Source organism: Amphiura filiformis, chromosome 20 (genome assembly GCF_039555335.1).
Source record: "Amphiura filiformis chromosome 20, Afil_fr2py, whole genome shotgun sequence".
NCBI classification, from domain to species: Eukaryota; Metazoa; Echinodermata; class Ophiuroidea; order Amphilepidida; family Amphiuridae; genus Amphiura; species Amphiura filiformis.
The window spans coordinates 38674235-38698325 of record NC_092647.1 but is presented as its reverse complement, the minus strand read 5'-3'; the positions used below and the strand labels follow the sequence as shown (position 1 = coordinate 38698325).

General features: G+C 39.0%; 1 protein-coding gene across 1 annotated transcript; it reads left to right on the top strand.

The window, feature by feature from the left end:
• Positions 1-1250: 1250 nt before the first annotated feature.
• On the top strand, positions 1251-12841 carry LOC140142300 (kelch-like protein 12). Its single transcript, XM_072164269.1, has 4 exons — positions 1251-1392; positions 8570-9195; positions 9585-9851; positions 12812-12841. The coding sequence occupies exons 1-4, from the start codon at positions 1251-1253 to the stop codon at positions 12839-12841; spliced, it is 1065 nt and encodes a 354-aa protein (XP_072020370.1).
• The last annotated feature ends 11250 nt before the right edge of the window (positions 12842-24091 follow it).

The following is a 24091-nucleotide window of genomic DNA, read 5'->3' as shown; positions in this document are numbered from 1 at the left end:
TCTGGCTACATAATGTTTATGTACAAAATATTTCTTGCAGATTAATTCGTTTTGCAAAGATATCGTGAAATTTGAATTTCGTTCTGGTGCACCAGAACGAAATTACAACGCATTGTCTATAGGTCTATGGAGCAGCGTAATACACATGATCATGCATAACTCGCAAACGCAAAATCGGAATCAACTGAAATTTTGGGAATAGGCTTTTTTCGTGGATATGTACTGAAAAATGTCATAAAAAGAGGATGCTAGGATCACGAAACACTCCTTTAAATGGACCTCCATATCCTTTCCTTATGTTGTCAATGTCACCAAAGCTACATCGTCTGCAAATCTCAGATCTGTAAGCTTCTCGCCATCAATGTATTGTTGATCCCCCTCTCCTCTAGGTTCAGCTTTCTGAATATATCTTCCATTGCTGTTGTGAATATTTTCGGGGATATTGGGCTATTCCAGAAAATAGATCCACACCCCCTATAGAAGAGTTGGGATATCCGGACTTTTTGTCCAGTCGTGACTGTTGGAAATCCAGACTTTTAAAGTGCCCAAAGGCAAACAAATCCGGCAGAAAAATAGTTCAAAATCAAAAATCCTCAATTTGAGAGCTAATTTTCAACATTTCCGTGATTTTTCCTTCATTTGATTGGATTTCCAAGCTTTTTCCAGTAACATTGGCAACTGGAATTCCAGTCGTTTTCAGAAAGCAGACTTGGAAATCCGGACATTTCTTTGATTGAAAATTTACTCCTCTATGTGCACCTATTTTCTGGAATAGCCCATTGTGTCTCCCTGTCTCACACCACGCTGAATTTTGATTGTTTTTGAAACATCATTTTCAATGTGGATTTTTGCTGTGGCTAGTGTTACGCGCCCATAAAAGTTGTAAATTGGCGCACACCACCAATTTAACGTCCCATTGAAACACGTGGGTGAAAACACGCATTTTTTTTGCACGATCTCCTTTTTGGCTTTCCGAAAAGTCGTTTCTGATCATTTTTCTATCCGCGGGCCTACTTTATTCACAAATTGTGTTTTCCAACTTTCTGGAGGATCCAAGTTCATGTTTGTTTAAGCTATTATAACATGCTTCTCCTTTTAGGCCCGGGCTTTTAGGCCCTAAAAAGATTTCGTTTTTACCGGAACTCATCCACATTACATGATTTGGTGGTGTGCGCCCTGAATTGGCGTGTGCATGATCGGAGTGTGTATTTTCGTGAATTCGGCTAACTGTTTTCAGTGCTAGATCAGAGATGACAGGCGGTATTATGGCTTACAATGATGAATTGTCACTAGTGGTAGACGAAGGAACCCCAAGTCAAAGGACAGGCGTCGGCGCTGCACTTATCTGTTATCCTAACTTGAGTTTTGAAGAAATGAGATTCAAATTCACAGGTAAGCTTACCAACTAACCAAGTCCTCTCCTAGTCCGAATAATCAGACCCAGAACAAAATATTAATTTCTGACATGATCGTGAAAGGCAGCGTAATAGTACGGCACTAACCAAGTCCAATATTTTATATGTGAGACCCAGACTCCGGACCCAGTAATGCACATATCAAATTCATCCCCGGCCCTGGGGGCCCGGAGATGGCCGGGTCGTGGATTTTGGGTTTAAAAGATCAAGTCCCGGGTATTAAACACCTGGCCAGTCTCGGACCCACCCGGGCAAAACTTTCAGCCCCTCCCCGGCCCTCCCAGAGCGAATATCTGATGCAAACCGATGCAAACCCTGGCTATTCCTCAGCCCAAGTTCCCGGCCCTGAGCATCGGATATAGCCTAGGCCTGGATAAGGGCTGTCAACTCTCACACATTGGCCGTGAGTCTCACGCATTGGGTCACGGTATCACGCCAAGGTAGTATAATAGTGAGGGAGAGAGAGCTCTGGGAAGGCTGTCTGCTGGAATTAATTCCTCAATCGACAATTTTTGTACTGGTAGACGTGGCTTCAATTTTTCTATCACATATCCAAAATCGACCAAAATCCACCCTGGGCAAAAATATCTACATGTACAGGCACATGAAATCACTATTTTACAGTAAAAATACACAAATCACGAACGTTTCCGACTGTTAAGCCGCATTTACGCAAACATGGTTAACGCGTCCACGCTTACTGTTTTGTATTTGCGTGCGCGCAACAAGTGAGCGTGTTGGCGTTGCATACTGCGTAAACCAGAGCGTCGCGTCACACAACACACGGCACGAAGTCGGTGTCTAATTGATCGACACCTTCTGTAAGTTTTACCTGTCATACCTGAATTAAAGTGTCCCCATTTCTTGAATGGATATGAAAAAAATACATATTTAAGTAATACATTTAATGTATAAAATACATTGATGTCATTCACCAATTAATTGTAATTCATTTCACAGTTAGGTGCCACTTTTTGATTTTCAGCATATCTGGCCTGGTGTGTAAAAAATAATGGGGTTACAGAATTTACTGTTGGTGATTTTTCATTGTCTCTGTATGGCCTACCTCCACTAGCTTAATCGGCCTTTCTGCTTTTATCTTTCAGGGCGCACAGGGGTCAGAAGTGGTTAAAAAACCACATTTCACTAGCAACCTGGAAACAGACATTTGTTTTCCAATGCTGCCACTTTTAACTATGTTGAGCCTACCAGCTGCTTTTGTTGTTTTTATGTAGTGAACAAGTTGCACTATACAGCCATACATGAACAAAGTATTAGTTGTCAGTTAAACTAGCGTGAGAACCATTTAAATTTCAGAATTCGGATGTGACATTTTCCGTTCACATCTATGTACCTTATTCAATGTGGAATAGATCAACTAATACTTTAGATGAATGGCAAACTAGTGTGTTTTAGTGAAGTTCAGAGTCTTGTTACTATTTGTTGAACAAATTACACTTGTTGCTCTTAATATGTAGATACAGCGATAGTTTGAATTTTTGCCAACAAATTCCGTTCACAATTTTGTCACATCCGATTAATTTTCCAAATAGTATAATTTATTTACAAATATGTTGTAGAATTTTTTCTCCTTGATTTTTAAAAATCCCCTGCTATGAGCTATCTAATGACACCATTTAATGAAAAATCCTTCATCAACTTAGCTTGCAGATGTCATTTCAAAGTTTCCGTTCACATGTGTCACATCCATGGTACCTGTCACATCCAAAATAGTTTCTTCAAAGAACTAAGACAGGAATAGGGCTAGGATGCCAATTTGAAGTTATTTCATTACAGGTTTGTGGGGGTTCAAAAGGCACAACAAATCCTTAATTCAGTATGCTTTCTTTAATTGTGACAGGGGACTCAAAAAGCTTCAGTTTCCGTTCACATGTCACATCCTCAAAATTTGTAGTTTTGGGGCAAAAATACTTGAACAACTTGATATTTGACTTTCTAAAATAGGTTTATTATTTCATGTATACATGTCACATATGATTATTTCATGGCTTTGTTGTTGTCTTTAGGGGACAGTTTTGCATACAATTTATAGAAGCGGATGTGACATTTTCTATTGTGAACGGAATATTTCAGTATTAACTGAAAAAAATTCAAAAATATAAAGAGTCAGAAAAAGCATTGTAGCATCAATGCTCAATTCAATAGAATCTCACAAAATATATGTGTTAGAAGTGCCCAAAGCTTACATTTTTGACAAGCAAACTGTTTATAATAATGAAATATTCCGTTCACAAATGAAAATGTCACATCCGCTTCTTTCAATTGTAAACAGTGTTTTAAAATGAAAGCTAACACAGGTTGATATGTTTCAATATATCCCATTGAATTTACTGAGTGTGTGAAAACTCTTTATATCATTATTTTCTAAAACATACTTTGGTTTACAGTGTGTTGTTTCCGTTCACATTGACATCAGTCACATCCAAAATTGCACAAACATCAGAATCTTGAATTTGATCTGTGTTTTCAAACTGGCTAATATTATTTGTGAACATTACCCATATTATGACCTTCAAAGCTGTGAAATATCAGAGTCATTCATTGATTATTAAAATTGATGAGTAAACCTTTTCATGTCAATTCCCTTTTTACCACAAAAATCACATTTAATTGGCCATAAATTTGTCATTACACAACCAAATATGCCCAAATTTGATCACAAGTGAGCCTATGACATACTTATTTATGTTCAATATCTATTATATATGTATTGGACAGTCAAAGTTTCATATACACTACTCAATATTTATCAAATTTGTTAAAAAATTACATAACATGAGATAATAAATCATAATTTTCTTTGAGAAGTAGAGAGATTTAAGCTAGGAAATTATATTTTTATGAAAATCTGGTCTTATTTGGTTAAGAAAACCTCTATTAAATGAAATTTAATCCATTTTGAAATTTTTGCGTTTTTTTCACCAAAAGTGGCGCCTAACCGTGAAATGGGCCATTAAGCTTAGTCATTAAACCTAGACCTATACGTCATTATAGTATAGGCGTACTAAACGTCTGATCAATTTAGACCTTAGGCCTATACCGGTATACGTCTATAAATAAGCCCATAGGCCTTAACACTTACGGCCTAAATACATCAGAACGGTCGACAAGAATGTATATTGTTTTCTGTTGAAAAAGTATAGGACTTTGTTATGAAAAAGATATTAAAGTATAGGCCTGCATGGTATAGGCCGGAAATTAATAGTTATCTAAACCTAAGTATCTCCGTGGATTGGCTTTCTCTCATTTCCCCTCTTTTTCCATGCACCTTTATTCCGTTTTTTAACCAGTTGGTTCGATAACCATTTAGATAAGTCTAAAACCATTTGGTCTAATAACCTTTTGGTCTCACAATTGGTCTAATAACCCATTTGATCTATACAAACCATTTGGTCCGACAAGCATTTAGTCACCTAACACATTGGTCCAGGCCTACTAACTGGGTGGTTTATAAGCCTATTTATATGCAATTATTTTGCTAATGCAGTAGATTTATCGTGTTTTTATTTTCGTAATGTCCCGCCTAATGCAGGCCTAAAATATAACTGACGGCCTATTAGTAATAGGATAATGATAGGCCTACGTCATTGTATACCTGCATGCACATGCTTATACACCTGTGATATCGCATTTGTTTGATAAATATTAGGCCTATACCATAATCCATGACTATAGGCCTAAATGATGATCTGTTGATTAAAATTAAAATTGTTGGCAATATTATCCGATATCAGTTTAATTGGTACTTATGGTAATTAATGTTATTTTGTTCGGGAAGAAATGTAGGCAAGAGTTATTAAACGTGAACGTAGCCTATTGGGTCATTATATTGATTAAGTTGAAATGTTATCGCCCCATGAAATTGAGTCACTGACAATGATGGCGGATTATCATTAAAACAACCTTGCTCAAATATTATTTTATTTCTAAACGAAAGTTGACGGAACTTAGTTTAACCTATAGCTTTAATACATTTATCTGTAGATTTGTATAGGATTGAAGTAAAACACGTTTAGATTTTTATGATTGATAAATCCAGTTTCTACTCTATTAGACTTTCACCATCTTGACACCATGCTTCACGAGGGAAAAGGTCAATCGGGACACAGGCTACCGTACTATACACGCTACCCTGGACATAGGTATAGGCCTACGATCCACTTAAAAGAACCAATCACATATAGGCCTAGCCAAATTAGATGGGCCCTACCCCCGGCCCCGGGGGCCTACCTCTCAGAACAAATAACTAGAACGCTAGATTATTCATAAGAAATAAAAAAGCAGCTCTTCCTCTTTTTTGTTTTTAAAAACCCGGACTAGAGCCGAGGACGAGAGACATTTTCCCCCTAATAATAGACCTAGTGGGGTATCGTATAGCGTAGGGTCATAACATAATTATAGGTTAATAACTGCGCATTAGTTATTTGGAGGGCATGTGAAAAATCTAAACATTTTGCCTTTGGAACCGAGGAATATTCCGAGGTCCAAAGCAAAATGTTTAGATTTTCACAATGCCCGACATATAACTGATGCAAAGTTAGGCTACTACTAAATACGACACCTTCGAAACAGCGTGCCTTCGAAATATCTTGTAAGCTAAAAATATGCTGAAGATCCAAATTAACAACCGCATTTCATTGGTAAAACAAACGCAAACAATCCGCCGTCAATAAATGGCAAAATTGGCATATTATGCATCAATGCTGCGAGCCGTGTGTCAGCGGAAGGATAATTATGCCTATAATAAAATGTGATTGAGCGCGGAAAACGGTGTATGCGCAGTATACGCAATTTGACGCGCATGTATCAGCGCGTAATGCCGTCGCGATAGCCGATGCGACCACGCTTCGCAAAAGTATTTTTTATTTACCTCTTCGGAATTAAACTTGCTCAAAGTTAAAATAAGTGCAATTTTCAAAGGCTTGTAAATTTTTTTGCCCAAAGTAGTTTTTAGTCGATTTTTGTTATACAATATTACAATATATCCTACAACCATTGGTACAAAAATTGTCGACTGAGGAATTAATTCTACCTAAACTGCTTTCACTCCCTGACTATAATCTCATGGCATGTCTTCAATGGCCTGCCGAGCTCTGGACATGCTGGGTATTATATTCAAACGCTGGCCTACATGTGTGTTCCATCAATTGCAAATACGTCAGTTACTCACCCTTGGCCTTGTTGCAGAACATCTAAAAACACTAAACGAAATTAGGCTACCTAGATTCTCGTCACTAGTGCACAGAGCAGCGTAATTCTTTCCTTTCCTTCATATATATTTGGTGTACGGCCTACTTGCTTATACTGTTTGAGTATGAACGCTCGGGCTTCAACCTGCACAGTTTACCTAAGGCATGGAATCAGAAAATTTGATATATACCCTTTATTTTGCCACTAGTTTTGAGGTACATTTCAGTGATGTTGGTGTATCAATGGGTGGGTTTTCAGTGGAGACTATTAATGCACCCAACTGGATGCCCATTTAAGACCAGAATGTTGCTGAGTATGTAAGGAACTGAGAAAGGCAAATAAGCTGAGACCATTTCATGGTTCAGCAAAAACGCTGCTTTAAAGGCCCCAAAAAAAGAAAACAAGTTTGTTTCCTGTAGCGCGCGCATTTCGTTTTTGATGGCTTATTTTGTGCGCATTTGAAAAAAAATTTCACTTGCAAAGAAGAAAAAAAACCGGAAATATAACAAAAAAAAATAATATACAACACTGGAGTAAACATTTTACACATTACATTAACTATTACGAGGCATGAATGGCGGGTTGGAAAATGCCGGGAATAAACCAGGAATAGTCTATATGATTTTAACATCAGCGATATGAAAGAATCACTGCATTTATAAATATTAATAATAAATATTGGTATTTATACAGCGCCTTTCACATGTGAACATGTACCAAAGCGCTTTACATTTATTCCGCCGTCGTTAGAATATGTCAGCTGCCATACAATGCCCAAGGCATGCTCATACCTTTGGGCGGCGCTCAATGGACAGTATTCATAACAGCTCCCCATTTCACACCTGGGTGGAGAGGAGTAATCGAGATAAAGTGCCTTACTCAAGGGCACAACACGATGGCGTCGCCGGGGCTCGAACCCGCAACCTTCCGATTATGAGTCGTAGCCCGTTCCGCTCGGCCACCATGTTTCTTACTTTTTTACATCTGTCCAGGATACGGGAGTGGCAAATGTTTGATCTTTGCATAAACATTTTTTAAAAGCACATAATATTAGGCCTACATGTATATGTGACTGGACGCTACGAATCGGCCGTAAAGTCGGCCCCCGGTCAATTTCGTTTTATTCAGTGTTTAGAAAATATATATCATAAGCCAGATGATGGTGGCCGACGTCATTTCAATGCGGCAACAGTCAATATCGTAAACAAAACAAACAATATGACGGCAACACTGCCTGGACGTTCGACGCAATTTAATATTATTTTTCCCCAAGCTCTATTAACCCCGTTACAGAAAAAAAGTGCACAAAATATATTTCCTAGTGCAATATAAACATTTTCACATGAAAATAAATGATTTTGGATCCAAAATGAATGTGAAGAAAAATAATTCTTGCGCTGGGGTGGGGATGGGGAATCAAACTCGGACCGTGTGGGTGGCAGGTAATCTTGCATACCACTACACCACGGAGGGCTATTGCGAAACATGGTTGATAAAATCATTTAAACGTTTAAAAAAATCACTAAAGGTGTAAAGGTTAATTTTTTAGGCCCTAAATTACTTTTTATTCAAGGCTGGTAACCAGAGAAATACTGGTACTATTTCGAAGTTGGATAAAGATGTATATTTTGATTACTTTTGCTTCTATTGAACAGCCTGGGACAGAATAAAATGGACACTAATCCAAGACTAATCCAAATTAAGATTAAAAATTACATCTAATGGATTTGAATTTCAATCTCAATTTCAATGGTAATCTTAAAGTGATAAAATTAGTTAATTAAATTACATAAAGTTTTCCTGAAGCATTCAAAAATCTTCAAATTTTTAAAAACTCTTTAAAAAACCTGTGACTTTTAGAATCACAGAAATTGAGGCGGGGAACAAGAACCAAAAAAATAATCTTATATGCATTGATTTTATTTCCCTTTTTATTTTTCAAGGTTGTGAAGATTATGTTCCTGGTTGGATGCCGATCAATGTCATGGCAGACGATGACCACAAGTCTCAGCTCAGACACATGTTCAAAGTATTCAATGGAATGCAGAAATTGCAGCAGAACCAAACCTTATGTGACATCACAATCAAAGTAGAGGAAAGATCATTCCAAGCTCACAAAGTAGTTCTAGCAGCATGTAGTGAGTATTTTGCTGCAATGTTAACATCCGATTTTCAGGAAAGTCTCCAATCAGAAGCAGTTATTCCAGGTAATACAGAAGCCTTCCAGATCCTCCTGGATTTTGCTTATTCAGGCACCTTGAATCTCTCTTTAGACACAGTCATAGATGTGTTGGAAATGGCCCACTACCTTCAATTTGATATTGTTCTACAAAGATGTCATGCCTTCTTGAATTGTCAGTTACAGCGGGCAGAAGGAGTTAATTTTGATATCGAAGCAGTGGTAAGAATTCTTACCAAAGCAGACTTGTTTGACTTTGAAGACCTGAAGAGCAGATCCAAAGAATACCTTGCTAAGAATTTCAAGATGTCCGAGAAGTTTCTGCTACATATGACACCAGAACTCATGAAGGAAATGTTGGAGAGGTCAGATCTCAGTGACGAGAAAGAGGTGAGAGTTTTTCTTTTTCTCTACATGTATGTACATTATATTGAACATACTTTCTGTACTGTCTTGTGCAGTGGTGTGCGCAGGGGGTTGCTTGGGGCCTGAAGTGGGCTTCTTATAAAATCAGGAAAATTCAGCCTCTTTTGACTTGTGCTCATTTCGGTACCTAAGCCTTGGTTTGAAGTTTTTTGTGTGCCTCTTCAGTGTGCCACCCCAAGAGTGGCATAGCCAGGATTTTTCAGAGAAGTGTGGTAAGATTTGATGAAATTGTCAAAAGTGAGCCAAAATATTATATGCTACAAATCTCAACAGCCAGCATTTCGGGGGAGGGGAGCAAGAAGTCCCACTGGGGCCTGCAGCTGTAAAAAGACTTTATTGTTGTATTCTTACAGGTGTTTGACACTACATTGGCTTGGCTTCAGCATGACTGGCAAGAACGGAAAGAGTATGCCTTTTCTCTGTTTCAAAGGATTAGACTTGGTACCCTACCCATAGGCCATCTCTCAAAAACGGTCTTCAAATCACCAGATTTATATGCGATTCCAGAATGCAAGAAGATGATTGATAGGACCTTAGAACTGCACGATTCTTTGAAGCAAGGGGATCCACCTTTGTACAACATTGACCCTGGCTTATTTGCTACAAGAACTACAACCAATGTAAGTAAACCTTTGGAGGAACTTAAAAAATTTCAGTGAGAATTGGAGAATCAATTTGCCAATGATTCTTGGTAAAAAAATTTGTGTGGATCAAATTCAGTTTAGTGAATGTAAAATGGAAGCTTTGCCACATCTTCAGGTAACCAATTTCATTTAAAATATCGTACATTATGGCTTCACGAAATAAATACAATATATATTCTCCTCAAAACTTGCCAGGTGAGCTGTAGGCGAGTGATAAAAAGCTCTCCTCAGCTTCATTTTAGGCGAGTGATCACTCTCACTCGCCTTAAAAGACGAGGCCTGTATCTTGCACAAATTTCTGTTTCAATATTTTGAAGTTATTCTTTCATAACTTTGTAAAAATCTATTTGACATTTGAAATTGAATTGTTTATAGGCCAGATATAGTGTCATAGTGGACTTTCTTATCTTACTGTGCACTGCAGGGGTAGTGTTTGAGCAAAATGCCCACGCCCACAAGGTACACTTCCTCCCTAGTAGCTCCTGTAGCTAGCCATCAAGGCTTTCGTCCTACACAAAAAATCTGAACTGACTAAAAGATTTGAGAGAGTCCAGTATGAGTATATGATACTTCTACCACTGATTATACATGGGTCCTATGCCCGGGTCCTATGCCGGGGTCCTATGAAGAGCATGAATAGAAAAAAAGTAAAGGAGGAAACCTTGATGGCTACTTTTGAGAGAACCAGTGAAAAGGTTCATGTGTCATGCTGCAAGTTATTTTATTTGCTTTTCTTACTTATGCGATGAAATGGTTTTTTTTTTAATATTTTGCATCTAACATTGACAAAAAAGTAAGATATTGTTACAGTTGTACAGTTGGTAAAAATATCCATCCATATTGTTCATAATATAATGTGTACAAAAAATGTAGTATTTTAAAATGGTAATGGAACTTTTGGGATGTCACTGTACATCCTAATTTTGTGTCCAATATGATTAATATTTTGGCAAAACGGGTTCCTTGGGCGTGGTGTCACAAGGGCCGGCGGACCGAGCGGCGATGGCGGGCGAACGTTTTTGGCCAATGGAAGACCAGTGAGATCTACAAAATTTAGATTGGGCAAATAACCAGGGTACAACACACTGATTTACATATGTTTTAACTAGGGATTTACTTTAAAGAAGAATAATTGAGACTGCACACATCTATTTAACTTTCGTGAACTCTATTCATAATAAACCAACACAAACAATGTAATGATGGAGAGAAATGGGTGGGCCTGCTAGCTGCTGGACTCTTAAAAGTGATACCAAAAATCAATAATGTAATTTAGAAAGAGGCCAGGGACACATAAAAAATATACCTAGCAAAAATGTGTACATGTACTGTCCATAAAGGGGATGATACAAAAATCCTTGCGCAATCACGGTGGAAGATCATCAGGGACACATAAAAAATATGCATAAAAATATATCTGTAAAAAAATGTGCACCAATATAAATAAGGGATGATACCAAAAATCCTTGCGCAATCAGTGACACATAAAAAATATATCTGTCAAAAATGTGTACCGGCAATAAGGGATGTTACCAAAAAAAAAGCGCAATCAAGGCGGAAGATCATCAGGGACACATAAAAATATATCTGTCAAAAATGTGTACCGACAATAAGGGATGATACCAAAAATCCTTGCGCAATCAGGGACACATAAAAAATATATCTGTCAAAAATGTGTACCGGCAATAAGGGATGATACCAAAAATCCTTGCGCAATCAGGGACACATAAAAAATATATCTGTCAAAAATGTGTACCGGCAATAAGGGATGATACCAAAAATCCTAGCGCAATCAAGGCGGAAGGTCATTAGCAGGGACACATAAAAATATAGTAAATAAATACACAATTGTATGATGAGTCAGCACAACAACACAATATTGGCAATACCAATAGTCATTCAGATGTGTAACAATATGTATGTAAGCAATCGCGAAAGGTGCACCTATTCATGATCATGATCATTTTAATATTCATATTGTCACTACTTCACTTTGTGTATGCAAATTTAGCACTGATCAGTTTATGTCACTTTTATTTCCCATGTATGCATTCTTCGCGATCGCGATAGGCCTATTATTTATTCTTTATTGACTGAATTCAGTTTTATACTCGATGATTGATTCTGCAATGCTAGCTAAGCGTTATCGACGATTTTAAATGTCCCACACTCACTCCGCAAGAAAAAACTTCGATCACAAGCTGCAGAAATAGAATATTATCACTGCCGTAAGCTTCCCTTGAAATCATCCCCTGCAAGCTATAATATATAATCGTCCTCCCTACCATGTAAATGGCTAGATTAGTTACGAATTACCGCTGTTTTAGCTCTTCGATGCAATCCAAATCACAGAAAAATAAGATCTTCTCATAACAATATCCAAACGTAAACACATCGTGGTTCAGAGAGGTCAGAGGTCGCCTAATTGGTGACGGCTGCGTTTAGTCGCCTAATTGGTGACGGCTGCGTTTAGTACTGAATACGGGCGCATACCATTAAATCTGTCCAAGGGCATACCTCTTAATTCAGTTTAGAGGGGTTATGGTAGAAATATGATTTTACTACACAACCCCCTCCCCTCTGAAGCGCTGTCCTCAGCGCCTAATGAAAATATATGTGGCTCATGTGTTGTCTCTAGTCTCCATCCGCATACAAGAGTACATTGTCTGCATCCGCATACAAGAGTACATTGTTCGGGACATTATCCAATAAGTGGCACAAAACAAATATTCTCCAATCGCACACAATAAGAGTAATATCAGTAGCCATGGCAACCGCTCTCTTCCGTATAAGTTCTGAACAATGGCATAACAACTTGTTTCACTATGCATCTGTTATACATGTAAGAGTATGTCCACTGGATATCATTCAGATCCAATTAATGTTAATAGCATAGCATAGAGAACATGTAATTAATTGTTGCTGTCTATTTACAGTGTGTGTCCGATGGATATTTCACAGCATAGAGTACATGTACATTGTATCTGCTTATTTTTAAGTGTGTGTCCAATGGATATTATCCATCAACTTAATGTTCAAAGCACAGAGTATGTGTACATTATAACTGCTGGTCTTTAAGTGTGTCCAATGGATATTATCAATCAGCTTAATGTTCACAGCATAGAGTACATTCATGTGCATGTGCATTGTAACTGCTGTTTCCTTGATTGAGCCAACATTACATTTAAGAATAATCAATACATAAAGTGTTAAATTGAATGGATAAGAATGAATGAATGAATAAATGAATGAATGAATGAATGAATGCATGAATGAATGAATGAATGAATGAATGAATGAATGAATGAATGAATGAATGAATGAATGAAGCAATCAATGAATTAATGAATGAACAATAAATGCTAAGCACAGTGAGTAAATATCAACACTAGGTATATATCACACAAGAATTATCCAAAGTGGATAACTTTTTAAGTATAAACACAATGCCATGAAAAACCCAAAAGCTTGATATATTGTCAAGAGTTAAGACAAGAGTTACTCATTTTGCAGCACGAGTCATACACATCCACCTGTATGGTGCACACAAAAATATTTCGCCTGCAAATGGAACAAATGGTTAGTGTTACTCATAGTCAACAACAATTTGTGATTGGTTATGCACAATAAAAATATTTCACCTGCAAATGGAACAAATGGTTAGTGTTACTCATAGTCAACAACAATTTGTGATTGGTTATGCACAATATCCTCCATACATCATGTATTTAGGGTCCAATAACATGCAGCGCTCATACATTTACTACCGGTACCTAAAAAGGACTTAAAAGGGCATAATTTTGGACTGTGATGTGTGCAGCAGAATTTATATGAATCAGACATGACCAAAAAGATAATACAAGAGAAAAATTTAACCAACCATGGGGATAGCAAGAATAGACATGCCAAAACTGTGTGTTGTACTCCAGTTAGTTAGCCCAATGTTCACGATCGTTCAATGCTCAACTGGTATCCAGTGTTCAGAGTTCTACAAAATCACATCAGGTGTATGTAGCAGTTTATACATTTAGTCACACAATATGGCTCAAAGTTCTGTTGTAAAAGTTCATGTAGTTCACATCAACAGACTTGTTCACTTCAGAATAGTTCTTCCATTGCTTCACTTTGTAGTAGATCTCAAATATCTATACATTTCCTTCAGACAGTAGAATACAGACTGTGTGCCTTGAATCAGTAATTATTCTTGACAATATTTCATATCCAATACTTCTCCACACATATTGATTATCTTCTCTCTCCACTGGATCACATGTACCCTACACAACTGTACTGCTCCCAATCATGATTAGTTTCTCCAACACAAATAATAATCTTCTGAATTACTTTCACACTCCTTCTGTTCAGATATCATAATTCTGAACTATGATTAGGTCTCCATAAACTCCCACAAAACATTATTGTCTGTCCCTCCTAGATTAACTGTTTCACTCAGGTCTCATTATTCTGAATGAACATGTAGTGGCACTTTAAATCTGCAATATTGTCACTTCTTCTTGCTGTATTTCTTACACTGGCAGTGAAAAAACATTTCTTTATAATTTGAAGCACTTGTCCATTGGCTAATGTATTTCACCAGTGTTTTGTAGAACTTGAGTCGGCGATCTGGATGGAACGAATTGGTCACAACATGACTTCTGTAGCACCGGCCCGGAAAGACACCAGCCTACAAGTGAAGCCGAAACTTCACCGATCCAACCGGTTTTAGCATGTCATGTGCAACCAATCGTTCAGGGTGCTAACGGAATCTGACAGGCTTTTGTCTATTCTGTCGACGAGGATATCGCATCGGGTTGTCCTTCTTGCTTGGATCCATTTGTCGCTGATTTCCAGTTGAATCTGCAACCGTTGGGTGCCTCCTGGTTGGCTGCTTATTGTGAGGATCTTCATCATCCTGATGACTTGGTTTATCTCTTGTGGGCTTCTTTACATGTATGCTGTCACTGGCTGGCTGATTTACATGCAGGTTGTCACTGGTTGGCTTCTTGTCACTGGCTGGCTTCTTTACATGTAAGTTGTCACTGGTTGGCTGATTTACATGTAAATTGTCTCTGGTTGGCTGATTTACATGTAAGTTGTCACTGGTTGGCTGATTTACATGTAAGTTGTCTCTGGTTGGCTGATTTACATGTAAGTTGTCACTGGTTGGCTGATTTACATGTAAGTTGTCACTGGTTGGCTGATTTACATGTAAGTTGTCACTGGTTGGCTGATTTACATGTAAGTTGTCACTGGTTGGCTGATTTACATGGAGGTTAATGTCACTGGTTGGCTGTGATACATGGAAGTTGTCACTAGCTGGCTTCTTTGTTCTGACACTATCTGGCTTATCGGCGTCTCTATTTGGCTGGTTTGGGTTATCTTTGGCTGGTTCTGTATTTATTTTGTCACTCTGTTCCTCAGGTATGGAATCAAGAGATACCTGTCCCTGCTGATTGCCATTGCTTTTATTCAGTACTGGTCTCTCTTCTTGAGGTTGTGTAAACTGAACTTTAGCTAACCAGGACTTTGGGGGGTTTCCATGGTATGGTTTCAGCTTATCATAATGGACAACTTTCATCTTTCCTTTGGGTCCATTTTGTTGAATTCTGAAGACTAGATCTGACAGTTTAGTTATCACTAAATATGGACCTGTCCATCTTGGCTGGAGTTTTGGTGAGAGTCTTTGCTGATGAGCAGATTTCTCCATACATACGAAATCACCAACATTGATGGGGTCTCTGGAGACTTTCCTGTCATACAGATTCTCTATGTCCACAGTAACTAACTCCATGGGTGCTCCAACTTTCGGTTGTTGCCATACGCCACACCTTTTCTTGCTGGGAGACTTGCGCATGGCACATGCATCACACTGGCGAATCCAGGATCTGACATCAGCTGACACTCCATACCATGTATATTGGGACCTGAGCTTACGTAAAGTTTTATTTACACCAAGGTGTCCATATGCTTGCTCACCATGCACTTCTTGTAACACTGCTGTCCTCAATTCTTGGGGAACTATAACGAGCCATTTAATTAATGTCCTGTCACTTGACTCCCAACGCTTGCAAAGGACTCCTTCCTTGATCTCTAGCTGTTCCCACTGATCCCAATAATACTTGGTTGCCAGAGAGTGCTCACTAATTTCTTGCCATTCAGGGCGTCTTGCTGATGTCCCTTTTGCTAATACCAGTGGAGCTAGGGTGCTATCTTTTAGCTGCATTTCTCTCAAGTTGGCAGGAGTCCAGGTTGGTACAACTTCCACATGCTTTATTTTGGCACAAGTTCCATTATCATATTTAGTAGCAGGTACATTCAGCAAAACTTTCATGTCTTGTTTCTCATCTACTATCACTGCACACCGTTGGCACTGTTTGCAAGGTACACACAATTGTGCATTAGCATTCTTGTGTTGAAAGCTGCTGGAACGGGTATATAGTTTTACAGTTTCATTCGGTGTCACCCATCGGTACTGTGAGAGATCAATGTAGCCACCAACAGCACATAGGAAGTCTCTTCCAAGTATGCCTCCTTCTCCATCTAAATCAGCCACAATCACCCGTAGTTGAACATGTACTTTCCCCACACTAATAGTCATTATAGCACCACCTGAATTGGGTAGGTAGGTGCCATTTGCTTGCTTAAGACTGGTGATGGGTGATGTTAGAGATGGGCGTTGCTCTTCTGGCAGACTATCAAATATTTCTGGTGAAATTAAAGTGTCGGAGGACCCAGTATCCAACATAAATGTTATTGGCATATCTAGAATGGTACCGGTCAGAAATAATGAAGTGTCACCTGACTCTGCTGCTGGTTGGGTGGGCACTGCTGGCTGAGAGGGTGCTGCTGGGAGGCTGGGTACTGTTGGCTGGATGGGTACTGCTGGGAGGCTGGGTACTGTTGGCTGGATGAGTACTGCTGGGAGGCTGGGTACTGTTGGCTGGATGGGTACTGCTGGGAAGCTGGGTACTGTTGGCTGGATGGGTACTGCTGGGAAGCTGGGGCACTGCTGGCTGGCCACCCCCTGCCCCTTGGGTCTGGCCCCTGGTCGTTTCCCGAACCCAAATAAGGGCACCTGGGACGAATGTGTCCAACTTCGTTGCAATGATAACACCGCATCACGTTGTGCGTCGTGGAGGTGGTTGCCTTTGCCAATGTGGACATGTCTTGCGATATGCCCCGTCTCCCGCAATTGAAACATAAAGGTGGAGACTGTAAATTGTTATTTGTCGGCACTCCTCTCCCTTGTATGGATTCATTCTGCCGTTGAGTCAGCAACCGCAACAGTTCATCATGTTTTCTTTCCATTGACGATAACCGAGAAGCAAGGTCGGTGTCACCTGTTATGCCAATTTGCCGGACATGTCTCTTGTCTCTTTGCGATTCTATTTTGGTGAAACTTTCTGCCTCCAGTGCAATCTGCATGGCTTCATCCAATGTGGCCGGTTTTCCCCGGTAAAGAGCAGCACGTGTCTCGCTGTCTTGAATTGCATCTTTGAAATGCATGATTGCCATTCTTTCTATGAGGTTTGTTGATGCCTCAGGGTAGGCCTGTATAGCCAGTTCATTTACTTTTTCACCAAGCTCTTGAAATGTCTGTTGGGGCTTTTGTTTAAGGGTTTTTAGTTGTACCAAGTAGCCCTCTGCCAACTCCCCAGGACCATATCTTTGATCAAGACGTCGTCTTAATTCATGAATCGTTAACATCCGCTTCCTCCCAAAAGAATCTTGGGGCTTCAAGCGTCAACACCTTACAAGCAGAGGCGCTTAGGCTTGACGCCAATACTAGCGCGGCTCTCACGACGCTCCATTGATTTAACTCCCAACAAGCTGTGAAATGGGCCCAATAATCCGTCCCACGGACTGCGCCATCAAACCTATCTGGGGTTTTCTCGCTGGCCCGGACTGCAGGTGGATGGGGAGATGCTGATGGTAACGGTAGGAAAGGATTTGACTCCCTTCTGGGGCCACACCCATCAAATGCATAGGGGACTCTCTCCTGTGCTGGTGATGCCACAAATCCAAAAGAATTTTGTTCCCTCTGGTCAACAAGTTCATCAAGAAACGGATTATTCCCACTAGACTGCATGTTGTACACCGGTTGCATACTTCCCACGGGTGAAGACTGGGGGTGATAAGCAGACTCAGCACCAACCTCTGAAAGAGTTTGAAAGGATCCCACTGAGGATGCAGGGCTCAATAGAGGTATTTCCTCCATAATTTAATTTGTGTCTTTATTTCTCAATTGATCCTGTTTTTTTCTCAACTTAATCCCACCGCTGCCACCATGTTTGGCAAAACGGGTTCCTTGGGCGTGGTGTCACAAGGGCCGGCGGACCTAGCGTCGATTGCGGGCGAACGTTTTTGGCCAATGGAAGACCAGTGAGATCTACAAAATTTAGATTGGGCAAATAACCAGGGTACAACACACTGATTTACATATGTTTTAACTAGGGATTTACTTTAAAGAAGAATAATTGAGACTGCACACATCTATTTAACTTTCGTGAACTCTATTCATAATAAACCAACACAAACAATGTAATGATGGAGAGAAATGGGTGGGCCTGCTAGCTGCTGGACTCTTAAAAGTGATACCAAAAATCAATAATGTAATTTAGAAAGAGGCCAGGGACACATAAAAAATATACCTAGCAAAAATGTGTACATGTACTGTCCATAAAGGGGATGATACAAAAATCCTTGCGCAATCACGGTGGAAGATCATCAGGGACACATAAAAAATATGCATAAAAATATATCTGTAAAAAAATGTGCACCAATATAAATAAGGGATGATACCAAAAATCCTTGCGCAATCAGTGACACATAAAAAATATATCTGTCAAAAATGTGTACCGGCAATAAGGGATGATACCAAAAATCCTAGCGCAATCAAGGCGGAAGATCATCAGGGACACATAAAAAATATATCTGTCAAAAATGTGTACCGGCAATAAGGGATGATACCAAAAATCCTTGCGCAATCAGGGACACATAAAAAATATATCTGTCAAAAATGTGTACCGCAATAAGGGATGATACCAAAAATCCTTAACGCCAATCAGGGACACATAAAAATATATCTGTCAAAAATGTGCACCGGCAATAAGGGATGATACCAAAAATCCTAGCGCAATCAAGGCGGAAGGTCATTAGCAGGGACACATAAAAAATATAGTAAATAAATACACAATTGTATGATGAGTCAGCACAACAACACAATATTGGCAATACCAATAGTCATTCAGATGTGTAACAATATGTATGTAAGCAATCGCGAAAGGTGCACCTATTCATGATCATGATCATTTTAATATTCATATTGTCACTACTTCACTTTGTGTATGCAAATTTAGCACTGATCAGTTTATGTCACTTTTATTTCCCATGTATGCATTCTTCGCGATCGCGATAGGCCTATTATTTATTCTTTATTGACTGAATTCAGTTTTATACTCGATGATTGATTCTGCAATGCTAGCTAGCGTTATCGACGATTTTTAAATGTCCCACACTCACTCCGCAAGAAAAACTCGTATCACAAGCTGCAGAAATAGAATATTATCACTGCCGTAAGCTTCCCTTGAAATCATCCCCTGCAAGCTATAATATATAATCGTCCTCCCTACCATGTAAATGGCTAGATTAGTTACGAATTACCGCTGTTTTAGCTCTTCGATGCAATCCAAATCACAGAAAAATAAGATCTTCTCATAACAATATCCAAACGTAAACACATCGTGGTTCAGAGAGGTCAGAGGTCGCCTAATTGGTGACGGCTGCGTTTAGTCGCCTAATTGGTGACGGCTGCGTTTAGTACTGAATACGGGCGCATACCATTAAATCTGTCCAAGGGCATACCTCTTAATTCAGTTTAGAGGGGTTATGGTAGAAATATGATTTTACTACAATATGAAACAAATTATTTTGTTTGTTTTCTAGACAATTCTAGGCATTGGCGATGATGCCAATCCAGCTATGTACTACGACACAGAGTTGAAATCATGGGTAACACTGAAAAACTTTCCAAAATTACCAAAGAAAGATTGCTCCAACACAACGGATACTTGCATCAATGCAGGAGGTAATCTCTATGTTGCACGTGGTACATTGCGCTTACCTCGTGTACCGAAATGCCCACAATTCCTGAGGCTAGATATTGCCAATAATACGTGGCAACCATTGAAACCGATGACAATAAGATGCAATTACAATCGCCTTTTCTTCCTTGATTGTAATATCTACGCCATACGTACATCACAAGGAAACCAGCATCCAAAAATATGTGAAGTTTATAGCATCAGTGATAACACCTGGAAGTCAATTGCATCATTACCAAATTATGTACGTGTGGAGCATATGTCTTGTGCTGCCTATGATGGCAGGATTTTCGTATATGCATTTGATTCAAATCAAGTGCAACTTCATGCGGAAACAGTCCCTGAAACAGATCACTACCTCCAGATGTATGACCCAATGACAGATTCATGGCCAGTACTAATGACCTGCCAGCATTATTGCACATTTGCATGCAATTCTGGTCTGGTGGTCAGTAATGGAAAATGCTACCGTGTGACATTGGGTAAATGCAAGTGTAAAGTTAAAGGATGTCAATGGCACGAAATAAACATCCATGAGTTGGTGATTGATGCGGAAAACAAGAGCGCAAGTGTTGCCGACAAACAAGACCAGTCGTTGTTACCTGAGATGTACCGAAAGAGGTTCTTCTGCATCAATGGAGAGGTTTTTACAGTTTTTAGAGGGCAGATTCACAACATCGGAGTGAAAGCTGGAGATAATCAGCAGATATTTCTAGAGCAACTGCAAGTGTGGTGGAAACTTTTTTGCATCAAAGCATCTGTCAAAGCAATGATCACATCCTTTACACTTGATAAGACCAAGTGGCTCTGATAATAATATAGAGTGAGTTATTGTAGAGAACCGAACTGTGCCACTGAGAAAAAAGGGTCTACTGTATTTGGAAAATACAATGAACTATATACTCTAATACTGGCTATGATGTTACCTCATTAAGCAGCCTTAGGCTGTTATGTTACCTTACCCAGCTGGACCACATGGGGCAAGTTGTATGTGCATAATGCATTATTCATAAGAAATGATAAATATTATTATTGTTATTGGTTAAGAGTTACCACCCACATTGATATTTACTTCATGAACATTCATCTCAGATTGAAGATGAATGTAGTTGAGCCGATGTGTTAAGATATGGTGGGTCAAATGGTCAAAACCCAAATACAGCAGGCCCATTTTTCACTGGGCAGTCACTGGGGATGTGTGGCATTTTATGTATGGAATGGCATAGCTGGTGTGAATTGGTTATCAAAAAGGGAATGCAAAGCAGTCTATTGTAGATATTGTTGAATCTACTTCCAGATTCATGAAAAATACAGCACTTAATTTCTTTGGATCGCAAAAATATTACCCTGTGTTAAAATGAAATAAAGCTCAATCCTTAATGCTTTACTTCTCTTTTGGCAATAAATGTAAAAATACTTTTTCAATTTGAAGGAAAGTGTGCCAAAAACAATTTTCTTGCAATGCAGTCACAAAATTCAAAGACTTGGCACAAGTATAAGCATTCAAAATCTTGAGTAATAAGCTAATTAAAAAGTTAGGTCATAATTTTTATATTATATTAATTTTGGTAATTGAATATAAAAGACAGAGATGCCAATTTTCCATATTTTTATATGGAAATTCTGGGTTTTTTTAACTTGACCAAAATGTTCATTTTTTTTTACAATTTTGTTGAAAAAAAAATTAAGTTAATTTTTAATATTTTCCAACTTTTTCCCAATTTTCGCCATACTCGCAGGCTTACGTAAAACACTAACCCATCCTCCAAACTTTACCTTAACTTCAAACTTTAACCCAAGTAACCTTTACCCTAACCCAAAATCTAGCCCTAACCTAGGGATATTGCAAAAATATACAATTTCCCACAAAAAAATGTTTTTCTGTGGTTTTTTTTTTCTATTTTTTTCAGTGGATTTAGACCCCTGGGATTTAGACAACCTGTGGACCTATTTTGACGTTCTAGGATCTTCATAGTTAATTTGAAAGAAACTTAAGTTTTAAAATGTACAACCAAAAATATATTAATGTCAGGAGGAACCTTCCAAGAGTCAATATGCCCCTGATTATGTCCCAAAATAAGTGTCTGAAGTTGGTGATTTTTAGTTCTCAAGAGCCTAAAAACCCACCAGCTTTCTAGGGGCTTCATCCCCTCGACCCACACCAGGGGCGCTGCTCCTGGACCCCACCAGGGGCCCCCTGGACCTCACTCGTTAAGGGCTTCACGCCTTCCGTGCTCAATGTGCATGCCCATCACATTCTTGTAATTTGTCTATCATTATTTGATTTCCGGGTTTTTTTTTATCAAGACCTTAGTGGCATCTCTGAAAAGAGATAAGAGCATGTGCTTTCAAAAATTAGAATGCATTTACCTGAAATTAGGCTTATTGTCACAGCATACAAAAAACACATGTTTTTGTCCCTTATTTCCAAAATTTGGGACAAATATTAAAATTTGACTTTTATTACCTGAAAGTTCCAACTAGGATCATATTTGTGTTGTATTTTTCTGGAATCTGGAATAGATTCTGATTATTCCACTTGCTCGATCAGTACAGAAACACAGACCGAGTGTTCAAATGTCCCTGCCAAATGAGTTAGGAAAGGGATAAAGCGAGCTAATTTTTCTGTGTGAACATACATTTTTAACCCTGGGCTTGGACAATTTCTCCCACATGCTTGAGTGGATTTTACTGGGACTTGGGACACAATGAACCTTGCTTTGGGTAACAATGGCATTTGTGAGGTAAATGGTCATCAATGGCACATTTTAAAATAATCTTGTTAAAAATGCTTTACCATGTACCATGGACGTCCATGCATGTACATAAGCGCAATATTATGTTTCTTCTGATTGTACAATATGGCAGGAACATATTTTATGTGCAGCGTTAAAATACACTAATCTACTTGTTATGTTTTTAAGATTTTAACAAACTTTTTAGCACACATGAGCCTAATATTTATGTAATTTTTATAGGTGTGAAGTTAATTGGTCGGCTTCATTCCATAGTGGCATAATGTCTAAAAAAATTATTTGATTGGCGTGACATAAAAAAAATTAATGTAGGTAGGTAGGGATTTTTTTTTAGTATATCAAGGATTTTCTTTGTGGTAAAGATATTACCAAAGTTAATTACCAATGCAACTTTTAAAGCTGTAAATTGCATTTGATAAAGGCCTTGGATCTTTTTTTCTTCTTTTTCCCGCCATGCGGGTATAATACTGAATTGACACTCAATTTAGGTGTAATTTATCTTGGGTCGAATCTCTATCATGGAAAGTTTGCTATATCTTTATAAATATAATGATCAGCTATGTTCGATTGTTCTCGATTTGGGTTTTAGCGTTTTATATTTGAAAGAACTAATGTGTAATTTTGCAATATTTTGAAACAAACCAAAACTGGGTGCTATGACGTACGAGATTGGGCTACAAGTGTGCATTTTACCAGGGACCTTGTATGGAGGGACTGGAAACGGCTTCCACCCATTGTACCATGCAGGAGCGTAACCAGACCTGACCTTCCGGGGGGGCAAGATTGAAAAATTTCCCAATTTCTGATCCGAAGTTGTAGTATTTAGGCCTATGTGCGAGCGGCTTGCCGCGAAGCGTTTAACGGGTGGGGTCCAGGGGCCCGGCTTAGGGCCCCTGGTGGGCGCGGCGGGGGTCAAGGGGGTGGAGCCCCCTGAAGCTCCTGGTTTTGGGCATATTAGAAGCTAAAAAGTCAGTGTTTCAGAGTACAAATTTCACAAAGAAAGTAGTAGCCCCTATAGATCTTCTTCCTCTTTCTTTCCCTTTTCTCTCCCTCTTTCTCTTCTCCTTCCTTTTTTCTTCTCTCCCTTTTCTTCTTCCCTCTTTTTCTCTTCTTTCCCTTTCTCTTCCCTCTTTTCTCTCCTTCTCCCTTTTCCTCTTTCCCAATTTTTTGCTCTTCTTCCCAGTTTTTTTGTGCCCGGGGGGGCAGCTTGCCCCCCCCGGCCACCCCACTGGTTACGCCACTGGTAGGCCTACCATGCGAGTTGCTGGTTTACAAATTATCCTCAGTTGAGCAAGCATGAATAATACATTGATCAATAGACCCTGGTACGAATCCAAGCACAGTTACAACACAGCGC